This window comes from Netta rufina, assembly GCF_964035555.1.
Source record: "Netta rufina genome assembly, chromosome: 24".
Classification (NCBI taxonomy): domain Eukaryota; kingdom Metazoa; phylum Chordata; class Aves; order Anseriformes; family Anatidae; genus Netta; species Netta rufina.
In genome coordinates this window covers 5340722-5352094 of record NC_140148.1, presented here as the reverse complement: position 1 = coordinate 5352094, position 11373 = coordinate 5340722, and the positions used below count along the sequence as shown (strand labels likewise).

The window sequence follows — 11373 nt, the reverse complement described above, 5'->3', positions numbered from 1 at the left end:
GGCGGGCGAGCCGCAGCAGCCGCGCTTGTAGCCGTAGCCCCGTAGGTGCCGTCCGATGCTGCGAGGGACCCCGGTGACCGGGCAGGAGCTGCGGGATGAGGTGGGGGTGCTCTGGGGGGCACCTCCCTCCTGCCCACCTTCGCCTCTCCCACTATCCCGGGACCCCCTGGCTGGGGCCGGGCACTGTGTGGGGAAGGGATGGGAGACATGGGGGGAGGTGAGTGGTACTGGGCAGAGTCTGGTCCCACAGCACGGCAGGGCTGGCATTTTGGGGGCCATGCCAAGCGTGCGCCCTGGGTCTCTGGCTCACTGATGTCTGTCGAGGAAGTCCATCCTGTTTCGATCTCTGCATGCCAGTTGGAAAAGGCAATGGTGCAAAGAGCATCTCTCCCTGCATCCCACCCCGCTGCCCACTCTCTGCTCCAGGAGGCCGCCCTGAATCTGCCCCTGTTCCTGGGCCCTGAACATCCTGGGGGGGCTGCAGGGGGCAAGGTACCGGCTGGCCAGGGGCGTTTCCCATCCCTGAGCATTGGGTGGGCTTAGCCAAGAGGCACGGGCAGGAGGAAGAGGAGGATGGAGCTGTGCAGGGAAGCCAGGTGCTGCTGGGATGGTGTGAAAGGTGATGGAGTGGGGATAACAAGGGGTGCCTGGGGGCACAGGGGGGTGTGGGGCTGGAGCAGCTATGGGCACAGCAGGCGAGGCGGCCTCATTTGCTTTTCCAGGATGCAGAGCCATGGGGCTGTCCCAGCCCCGAGTGGGTGCCCCCACCAAGGTGCCCCCATCACCATGGTGGAGGAAATAGTCCAGAGGAGCTCGTAGCAAGGGGGGACCCATGGCCGTGTGCTTGGCCCCTCACCTGAGGGGTTCCCATGCAGGTGAAAGTGGAGATGAGGGTGAGGGGAGTGAGGACAGAGGGAGGAGGAGAAGGAAGAGGAAGAGGAGAAGGAGGAGGAGGGTGTTGAGGCACCCATGGGTGCTCTCAGAGCAGGAGGTGCCTCCCGTGATCCAGGAGTGCTGGGAGAGGACAGGCAGCCCTCCCTGTCCCAACCAGCTCACAGTACGAGTCCCACCACCGCAGTGCACCGGGGCTGCCCACATCAAGCCCTGGCCATGCAGGAGCCTGAGCCCGGCTCCTGCGTGAGAGGGACTCGGCAGAAATTCCCTGTCCCGAGGCTCCACGTGGCCTTGGCCCCACACGCATCTTCCCTTGCTTCCCCTGCCCAGACCAGCACGTACCACCCAGTTGGGGCCATCACCCAGCCTGGTACTCACCCACAGCCCCCGTCCCCAACCTTCGATTTAGCCACTACCAGAAGCAAAACCTGCCCCACTGCCACCTAACGTAGGAGCAACCACCCAGCAGCGCTTCTCATACCCCATAAGCCCGTAGGGATGAGCACACGGATGCCACTCCATTGCCATCCGCCTCGCCCCCTTCATCCCCTGTGTCTCCCAGCTCTGTGAAAATTAACGTCCTAATGTCTGCGGCAGCATGAGATGAGAAATAAAGCTTACACAAGTGCTACTTCTATGGCTGTGCCTCCAAGCTGCCTCTCTGCGCCAGCCCCTGCCCCAGCCGCAGGACAAGCTGCTGGTGCCATGGGTTATTTGGGATTAACCATGGCAGAGGGGCCCTTTGGAAGCCCAAACCTGCTGCTGGCAGCTTCCTTGTTGGGGATGAAGGCTCAGTCCTGAACCCCAGGACATGGCCAATGCATTTAAACGTTTGTGTGTGGTTTGAACACCTACAAGGGCTTGTGGCGTGGTGCAGGAATAACCCCCTAAACCAGCAGTGTGGCAGGAGAGATCCCCTTCTCTAGCGGGAGGGAGGGGAAGTACGGACCTGTTCTGGGGGTCTTCAGCCCCAAACCTGGCCCCTGGGAGGAGCCCTGGGTGTCAGCTGCATCTCTGAGGACCAGTGGTTAATTCCTAATGACTTCGTGAAGGGCCGGTGAGGATGGGTTGTGTTGGCAAGCAGCAGAAAATGAAGCAGAAGATGCCATCCTCTTTGGAGGACATCTTTTGCAATGCATAAATAATGGCTAATAAAAAGCCAAATATCTCACAGGTCCATGCTGAGTTGGGCAAATTCAAACATCAAACCACTACTACCAAAAACAAAACACAAACAAGAAAATTTCTAAAGATATCCTCTGTTTTCATTTGGATTTTTTTTTTCCTTCAAAATTATAAATGTTTCAACTCAAAATTTTAAAGACAGGTTTGCTTCAGCAAGGATCTCAAACAAACACTGGATGTTTTGAAACGTTGGCAGTCAAAGTTTTCAGCAATGAAAAGAACTAAAAAAAAAAAAAAATCTAAGAAAAGCCAGAATTAATTGGAGTAAAACAGTTTGGTGGATTACAGTGGACTCTTAGAAAAACAGCCCTAATAAATCACTGATGTGGTTTGAGAACTCTGTAGCACTTGGCAAGAAAATACTGCAACAACTCCAAGTATTTATTTAAAAAGGATTATATCGAGCTTAAAAGCCTACTGAAACCCGCAAAAGGGGCCAGGAACAGCCCGTGGTGGTGTGAAATCCCCTCTGTCCCACCACGCCGTACCGCCCAGCAGCACAGGGACTTTTCCATCTCAGTCCTCACCACTGCGCTCTCGACCCAAAATGGAGGATGAGTGGGCACTGGCAGCATTTCGATCCCATTTATTTTTAATGGTCCAAACATTATAAATTTATCATGAAATAATGGCCCAAGGTGTAGGAGTGACCTGTCAGGGCTGCGTGGGGACGCTACGTTGTTCCGGGACACCTGAACACCTGCCGGCAGCAGCGGCACATGTGGATACCGACGAAGATGATGCTGATGAGGACGTAGCTCGTGCTGATGGCTTTGACGGCGTAGATCGTCTCGGGATCATCAAGCGTCCGCCTGCGCTGGCGCTGGTGGCCCACGCTGAGACGGAAGCCGGCCACCAGCTGGCCCTCCCGCCAGCAGAAGTAGGTGCCTTTGTCACTGAACTGGACCCGCTGGATGTGCAGGTGGTTTCCGTGGTCAATGAAGACCCGCATGCTCTGGTTGACGCCCACAAGGAAGTTGGAGCGGTAGAGCCGGACAGAGTCCTTGTCCCAGGCCACGGCGTGCTCGGGCCGGGCTCCCGGGCAGGCGATGATCAGATCTCTTCCTACTGGATGCTTGTGGAACTGCGTGGGGACATGGGGCAGCCAGGGCTTCTGGCCCAACTTGTAAATTATATTGGAGATGGCCTGCACCCCTTCCTGGGGGTCCTGTTCCTTCATGCAAGGGGCCAGGCAGCTTCGGATGGCCACCTCGGGCTTCCAGCGGCGGCCGCGGCGCTGAAGCCACGTGGAGACAGCCCTGGAGCCGCAGGAGGTGACGTTGGGCAGGGCGGTGCGGTAGCGGGGGTGCAGCTTGGCGCTCCGCATGTAGCACAGCCCAATCCGCCGCTGCTCGCCCCTCACACCGCAGCGGTCGCACTTGGTCCAGTCCCAGAAGGTGGTGAAGAGACTGAAGACTTTCCCTGTGTAGTCATCCTGGACGTGCTCGCCTCTGTCCACAAAAGCCACCGTGATGTGCTTGGTTGGCTGCACGTCCACATCGTAGCCGTAGAAGAAGTCCCCTTTCTTAGTGCCGCACAGGTAGAGGCCTGAGTCTGTCACCTGGGCCCGGAAGACGATGAGGCTGAACATCCGGATGCTGAAACGCTTCAGCACGTTGCTGCCCACGTGGATATGGCCCGAGTCAACAACCACGTTGCCAGCAAAGTCCGTCAGGACCGTGGTTTCCTTGCTTCTCATGGTCTTCTGGAAGTACCAGACAACATTAGAGACCTCCTCGGGCTTGCAGTTGCAAGGGAGCTCGAAGGTCATGTCAGCCAAATAAGCGGCGTTGTCAAACATCAGGAAAGCGGGACAAACCATTCGCTTGAAGACATCTTCTTTCTCTTCAATCGCAAAAGAGTGGAGCACATCTACCATGCAGAGGAGAAGTACAGCTCTTGGCAGCCCAGTCTCCATCATGCCCAGAAGCCTCTGCCGTCAGCAGAACGAACCCAGCCACCACGTCCTTGGTGTGGCACGGGGTTGGTGGTGTCGGCACCAGGGCAGGGACCAGGGCACGCACACCAGCTCGCTCAGCAGGGATGAGGCTTGTAAGAGACTTTGTAAGGTGGAAGCCCAGCCTGTGGCTGACAGCAGGGATCAAATAGCAGTCGAAATCTTTCATCCCAGCGTAACAACTGCTGGGAATCACTTGCATGCATCTGTTGTTGCAGCAGAGAATGTTTGTCCTGCCCTACGGCAGCCTGTCCCTGTCTGGGATGTGGCCTGTCCCTGTCCCCACGTGTCTGGGAGGTGGACTCTAGAATGTTTCCAGCTGCTCTAGAGCGCATCGTGCCACTGGGCAACAAGCAGAGATCACTCCTGTAGCATGGCTGTGGAGGCAAAATGCAGCCTGCGTGGTGGGAAGAAGGGAACCGCTGCTGTTTTCTTGAAAGATGTAAACGTTAAGGATTGCACCGACTCCTCTGAATGCAGTGATCATGGAAGAGAACCTCCCCTGATGGCAGCTGATCTCTGTAGCCCAGAACCAGAGGTAACAAACACGGTATTTAGACTTCTGCATCCTCCCTGTTGGCTGTCCAAGTGTGTGCTGAAGACCCACCGCACAGGCAATGTTTGAGACTCCCCCTCTCGGAGTGATCGAGGGAGGCTTTTCATTCACATCTTCCTTGCCTTGACTGATGCTGGAACCAACCCTGGAGGTTTAAATGCATCTCTCCTATGGTAAAAGTGAATTATTTGCTCCCCACTGACTCTGGCCAGACCTTTAGTTCAGGTTCTGGCACCTCCTGATCAGACCATGAGTGCTTGGGAAACTGATCCCAGCCAGTCCAACAGCCCTTCCTCCTGCTGACATTCACACAATCACTCCTTTGAGGAGGAGCTCAGTGCTTGTGCCTGCATTTCATTTCTCCTGAGTCTTCTCACCAAACAACAGGGATTTTGCTTTTCCCAAAGTGGTGGGGATGCAGCAGGCTGCTTCCATCCTTCACATTGGATGTAAGTGCAAGCCCTGAGCCGCAGGACTGCTGAAAGCACTGGGGTGTTCCCACCACAGCTGAAACTGCAGCTAGTGCAGGCTGCCATTCCAGGGTCATTCCTGCATCAACATCCTGCATCCTGACCATTGGGCCATCCAGGATCTTTTCCGTTTGAGATATCAGTGCTTGGCTTTCTGTTAGCCATCAGGTTTACAAGTACCGTGCAAAGGCAACAGGAATAGCACCTACAGCAGATCGCAGGGACACACATGACCCCATGGTTGATGCCACAAAGCCTGAAACTAGGGACTTAGTGTTTTCTACAGAGAAGGTGGGAGAGGGTGAGTTGTAGTCAGCCAGGGGTGACTCTACCTTTTTCTCCTCTACCTGGATTTTCAAACAAAATGGACTTGTTAGTTTCTGAGCTGAATTCAAAGGAGCCTGAGCAGTGTAACATGCACTGGGCTCCTCAGCACCCTGGGGAGAAGCTTGAGGATCTTCCCAGACCAGAAATAAAAGTGAACTTGGTGGGTAGGTGCTGAGCTGTACAGTATGAGAGTCTTCCTGAAGCCTGCATCCTAAGAAAGGCTAGTCAGTTTAGACACAATATTTGGCAGCATCGGAGAGTCTCTTTGATTTGTCAGTTCCTTTTGAATTTAAATTTACATAGAATTTAGGCAAACCACATAGTGTCCAAGATCATAGGACAGTATCTCAGAGGTTTACCTCATGACCTGCTTAAAATAGCTGTTGGATCAGCCCCAGATATACCACCTCGCACAGCATTTCCACTCCCATCAGCCTAATTTCAGCAGCTGCATGGTTAAGTGTGAAGTGCCACTGATTGTGTTTCTTAAATCCTGAGTGACAATGGCAGAGATGGAAAAAGGAGGGAACTATTTGCATTTTGGCTTCTCTTTCATAAATGCCTGCCTAATTTTTCTTTCTCTCGTTTGTTCTCCCCATCTAAGAGATTCTCACAGAATTGTCCTGTGAGAACACTGCCCCAGAGATCACAACGTACACAGAGTCCTCTCTGTAACTAACTTTTATTTGGCAGAACTATTGCTCTGGGTGGCTCCCAGGTACAGGGAAATGTACAGCAACACTCCAGAAGTATCTGAATTATCCTTAACTGTCTCACACAGTATCTGATGCCAATGCCAAGCCGTAAGCCTCTTTTCCACTCTGCTTCTGCATGACCCTGGTGCTTCTGCTCCTTCAGCTGACTTGGTAACATTTCATCAGCTCCATCATTATCCTTTCCTCAGCTTCCTTTTGCAAGCTGGTGTCTGTGAGGTGGGCTTCCCTCTCTGCTTTGCAGTTGTCTGGGCCACTAAAGTGGCCAGGGGTCCAATAATCCCTGCTCATGCTCTGCAGCTTCCTAAACAAATCCCTGGTGCTCTCCTTCTCCGACTCACTCAGAAGATCCACGTTTAACCCAAAGCGCTTGGTGCCAGAAAGGCTCTGTAAGATCTGAAGGACAGCATCTCTGTCTTCATGACAGATGTTCTCTGCCAGCACAGCAAGGAATTCACCCAGGAGGCCAAAACCCAAGTCAGCCTGAAAGATTCTGCCCAAGGCCTTCCCTTCGAGCTTAAGCAAAAGCTGGTATTTTTCTTTTCCACTTTTTAAGCATCTGCGCCAATCTCGGTAAAATTCGGCAGAGGTTCCAGGCAGTTGATCCAGCTCCTGAAGGAAAAAAAATAAATGTCAAGTTCTTTCTGTTTTGTTCCCACATGAAGATTTTTATTCCCCCCTCATCAGTCTGTGGGTGTGTCTGACAGATGCTTTTAATACAGGCTTTGATAGCACAAAGGGCTGCGTAAAGCTTGTGAGGTAGCAAAACATGCAGAAAGATGAAGAAATATCAGGTTCATCAAGCCCAGAAGAAACCAGAAAACTTAAGAGGAAAATAAAGGAAGAATAGGTGAGACCTGAAGCACAGTGTAGATGAACACAGACCATCAGTGGGGTATTCCAATCCCTAACCAAAACCAAACACACTAAACACTCTCCTGGAACTGCAGTAGTTCAGCAAAAAACCTGTCTCCATCTTGAGCACCATCAGGCAAATCAAACAGGTGAGCAGATAAAAGATAAGGGGCATAAAACCCATAAAATACACTGATGACTCTAACATACTGTCTTGTAACATACTGCATTCATACAAGCCTCAGACTAGAAGAGAGAGCCAAGCTCAATGTGGCATCTCAGATAAAAGGAAATCCTGTTTTATACAATATGTAATTGAACTGCTGAACTCATCACTGCTGACTTAACTGATGCACAGACTGAAGAAGGATTAAAATGTTTAGGCTTTTATACAGATAGTGAGAACAAGGCACAGCAACATCAGGCTGTGTCTAAACACAAAATGCAGAAGCCCTGGAGATCTGAGCCCAAGCACTAATGGGATTAGGAACAGAGTTTGCTCTGGGGAGATCTCTGCTCACTCCAAGCAAATACAAAGCTGCCTAGAAGAGCTGCAAAAGGATGTCATAATAAACAGGCAAATGAAATTCACTGTCAAAAAATTCATGCAATGCTTGTGAGAAACATCCACACAAAACATCTCTGGCTAGGGAAACGTCCAGTGACAGACTCCACTGTAGCTCCCATCAAGCAGGTGAGTCTCACTGTCATCGTGTCACTGGGCTAGCGGGAGTCACCACAGATACTCTTTTGCAAACATCAGCTCATTCTCAGCAGCAGTCAAAATGGCAAAGCCAATATTGGGAGCTAATAGGAAAGCAACTGAGAATAAAACAGAACGATTGTTTTATATCTCTATAAATCCAGTGGGTGTCTGAGCCTTGGATGCTGACTGCAGTTGGGCCCCTCTTATCCATAGGAGATAACGCAGCACCAGGGTGGAGAAGGGAAACAAAGGCAATGGAAGTGTAAAATGCCTTCCATAGCAGAAGACATTCAACTAACCAGGACTCTCCAGCTTGGGAAAAGTCCGCTGAAGGGGGCAGGAAAGACGTCAGTCAAATCACAAATGGCCTGGATATAAAAGGTTTTGTCACCGTTTTCCACAACCGAAGAACTAAGGGGAGCACCCAATGAACTCATCAGGCAGCAGGTTTAAAACGAAATAGCACTTTTCTGTATCATGCATAATTAAACCGTGGGGTGAAAAAGAATTGGCTACATTCACAGAAGATGCGTTATCTGCATCTATTAAGCGTGATGATCCAGATGCACAGCCTGGCTCCCGGGCTCTAAACTGCAGCCAGCTGGAGGAGAACGGTCAAGGGAGGGCACTCTTCCCCAAGAATCTGTTACTGGCCACCGGCAGAGGCAGGGTATTGGGAGCTCTGGCCCGACGCTGTGCAGCTGGTCCAACATTCCCACAGGGTTGAAGCAGCTTTTCCTTGAAGCAGCTGGTGCAAGCCCTTACCAGCCACAAAGCAGGGGCCAAGACTGAGCCCTGCGGTTATCTAACTCAGTGTACCTGGGGATTTTGAGGGCTTGTTCACATGTAGAAATCATTCTGAATAATTCTTGTGCTTTAAAATAACACTCAAATTATTTTGGAGTAATTTTTAGATGTGGACAAAGTCCCAGAAAGCATCTCTCTTACCTGGGGTATCTCCACGTCACCGGCTTGCTGGCCCTTAGTGTGGCCTGCACAAGGGTTCCACAGCACGTTTCTCTTGTTCCCCATTTTGTCCTTTTTCTCTAGAGGCTTCAGGTGTGATGCCAGCACGATGTCCCTGCAGGCAACAGGAAGGGGGACAGAAGACCAAAAACTTTGAGGCTGCACTCCTCCACAGTGCCTCCTGCCAGGCAGACCATTCCCGAGCTTGCGCCATACACAGCAAACGAGACCGGCGTTCACTTCAGATCATGGGGCATCAGGGAGGGATCAGAAGAAAAGAAAAGACAGCACGTGGGACACTTGGCAGGCACATCCTCCTCACACACTCCATATTAACCCAGCCATCAGGCCCAACGAGGCAGGAATTGCCCTGTAGGCTGCACTGCTGTTGAGCACCGTGGGTCCTGCCCGACACGGGCAGGGCGCTGCCAGTTCAACCCAGCAGCTCCTGTCAGAGCCAGGGCTCAAGGAACTGGCAGGACACTCTTCTCCTGCTCTTTTCTTATGGTACAGTGAAGCTTTTGTGGTGTTGGGCCCCCCACAGGACAGGCCCTACAATCCTACAGGCCCTAAGGATTGTTTTGTAGCTTGCAGAACGCTGGACAGGTACGTGTTTGTGGATTCATTTGAAGCGCCTTATTACACTGATGCCTACGACTACCTACAGCAGCCAGGACTCAGTGACTCAATTCGTTCTTCTCACCCCATGGGATGAACATCTGAGCCCACAGCCCTCCCAGCGACCAGCGGGAGATCTTTGAAGGAGTCCAGGTCCCTGCTGCTACACCGGCAGCCTTCACTGGTGAAGATGCTGCACCCACAGCGAGGAGCTGCTCTGCCGCCTCCCTCGGATGGCTCCTAGCTGCTAACGCTACGGTTGCATTGCAGATTTTCTGTACTGAGCAGGAGTGTGATCTTTGATTGTGCTCTAGCAGCTACACTGACAAAACTGCAGCAGGGAATCCTTTTACAGGGACTGGGGAGAAAGTAACAGGAAAAAATGCCATAAATGCCATTTTAAACTTTCTCCCTTTCACAGATCTGACAGTGTGACCAAATTCCAGCAGGATGAGGCCATGAATGCAATTTGCTCCACTCCTGGATAAGCCTGGTCAGAGCCCTGGATCTGTCTGCAGATCTTTCTGCATATGTCAAGGGATGGGGACATCCCCAGATCATAAATCTGTTCCCAAACTGCCTCAGATGACGGGTCTGGGAGCAAGAACGCGCCGAGCTGGGTGCACCGCCTTGTCCTTCCACACCACCACCACCGACTGGGGCTGGAGGAGTGGGAGGGGAGGACGGGAGGTCAGGACGGGCTGCCAGGGGCTGCGCTGCACCAGGGAAAGCATCGCAGTGGGGTAAACCCAACGCCTTTGGGTAGCTGGTTTTCCACAGACCAGTGCCTCGGACTCAGCACAACGCTGGTGACAGCAAGTTGGCAAGAGACTTCTAGGATGAGATCTTAGCAGGCAGGAGTTAAGCTGCCAGTTTTTTCAGCCACCCTTAAACAAGACCAGTTCTCAGATCGGCGCTTTGTGTCACGGGGGCCACAGAGTTTTCAAGCCCCCTGGGAACCCTGAAGCCAGGTTTACTGCACCGTCAGGCCATGCTCAGAGCCACCCAGGGCATAAAGCGCACACAGGGAGCTCGGGAGCGAAGGGTGCCTTTTGGAGCCTTTTGGAGCCTTTTGGAGCCTTTTGGAACAAGGCGTGAGCTCAGAAGCAGCTGGGTGACCCCAGCAGCCTGTGGTGAGTTTACATCTGTGCTACAAGAGGTCTAAAAATTCACCACCACCCCCTGGGGGCTGTGTCAGCGCCGTGTCCGGAGCACCCGGCACCAAGCAGAGCCTTCGTGGTGCCGAGACGTGACATGACCCCCTCGGTGCCAAGGCCAGGGACCACAGCTGATGGCACTAACGAATCTCCACGGGGTATGGAATAATTTGAATCCTCCCTCAAGGTGTTCTGGGGACGGCCCTCGGCCGGACCTGAACTCCTCGTAGGAGCCGACCCGCTGGCGCACGGCGCGGAACTTGGCCTCGTCCTCCCTCGCGTGCTTCTCGTCGGCCGCCAGCGCCGCCCGCAGCTCCCGGTGCAGGGCGCCCAGGTCGAGGGCTCCGTCTGCCTCCATCGCCCTGCGGCTGCCGGCACGGGGCTGTGGGCACCCAGAGGGGGCAGGGAGCTCCTATCGTGACAGGCACGACTGGCCAGCTGTGGGGGCAGTGCCTCCTGTTGCCGCAGCCTGGCTGAGCACCTCGATGGCAACACGGATCCCTGTTACTATCGCAATAGAGCCCTACCAGGCACGTGGCCGGCCCCAGAGACCCCACTCCTATCGCGACAGCCCCATGAGACCATGCACAGACAGCAAGGGGGACCCCACTCCTGTTGCGACAGCCCTGCAGGGGTGCACGCACGGCCCCCCTCCCTCCCTCCTGTCGTGATAATCCTGCCAGGCTGCGCACCCCAGCACCCCCACTCCTGTCGCGACACCCTCGGTGGGCACTGCACCCCACCGCCCCTCCCCCCTGCCTCCCTCACTCCTGTCTCGGCAGCCTTGCTGGGCCACGCAGCCCGGTACCCTCACTCCTGTCGCGACAGCCCCACCGGGCTGCGCTCCCCAGCACCCTCACTCCTATCGCGACAGCCTCATCGGTCTCTGCACCCTGCCACCCCACCCCCCTCACTCCTATCGCGACAACTTTGCCAGGCACTGCACCCCGGCACCCTCAATCCTATCAT

General features: G+C 53.7%; 2 protein-coding genes across 2 annotated transcripts; both read right to left on the bottom strand.

Annotated features, from left to right (window-relative positions):
• Positions 1-2752: 2752 nt before the first annotated feature.
• Positions 2753-3997, bottom strand: FAM187A (family with sequence similarity 187 member A; the record flags this gene model as incomplete). The annotated part of the gene is made up of 1 exon (XM_084301367.1): positions 2753-3997. One exon carries the CDS (start codon positions 3995-3997, stop codon positions 2753-2755), a length of 1245 nt encoding a protein of 414 aa, XP_084157493.1.
• A 2234-nt stretch (positions 3998-6231) lies between these two features.
• On the bottom strand, positions 6232-10762 carry DNAAF19 (dynein axonemal assembly factor 19; the record flags this gene model as incomplete). The annotated part of the gene is made up of 3 exons (XM_084301148.1): positions 6232-6714; positions 8612-8744; positions 10620-10762. 3 exons carry the CDS (start codon positions 10760-10762, stop codon positions 6244-6246), a joined length of 747 nt encoding a protein of 248 aa, XP_084157274.1. The 3' UTR covers positions 6232-6243.
• Positions 10763-11373: the final 611 nt, after the last annotated feature.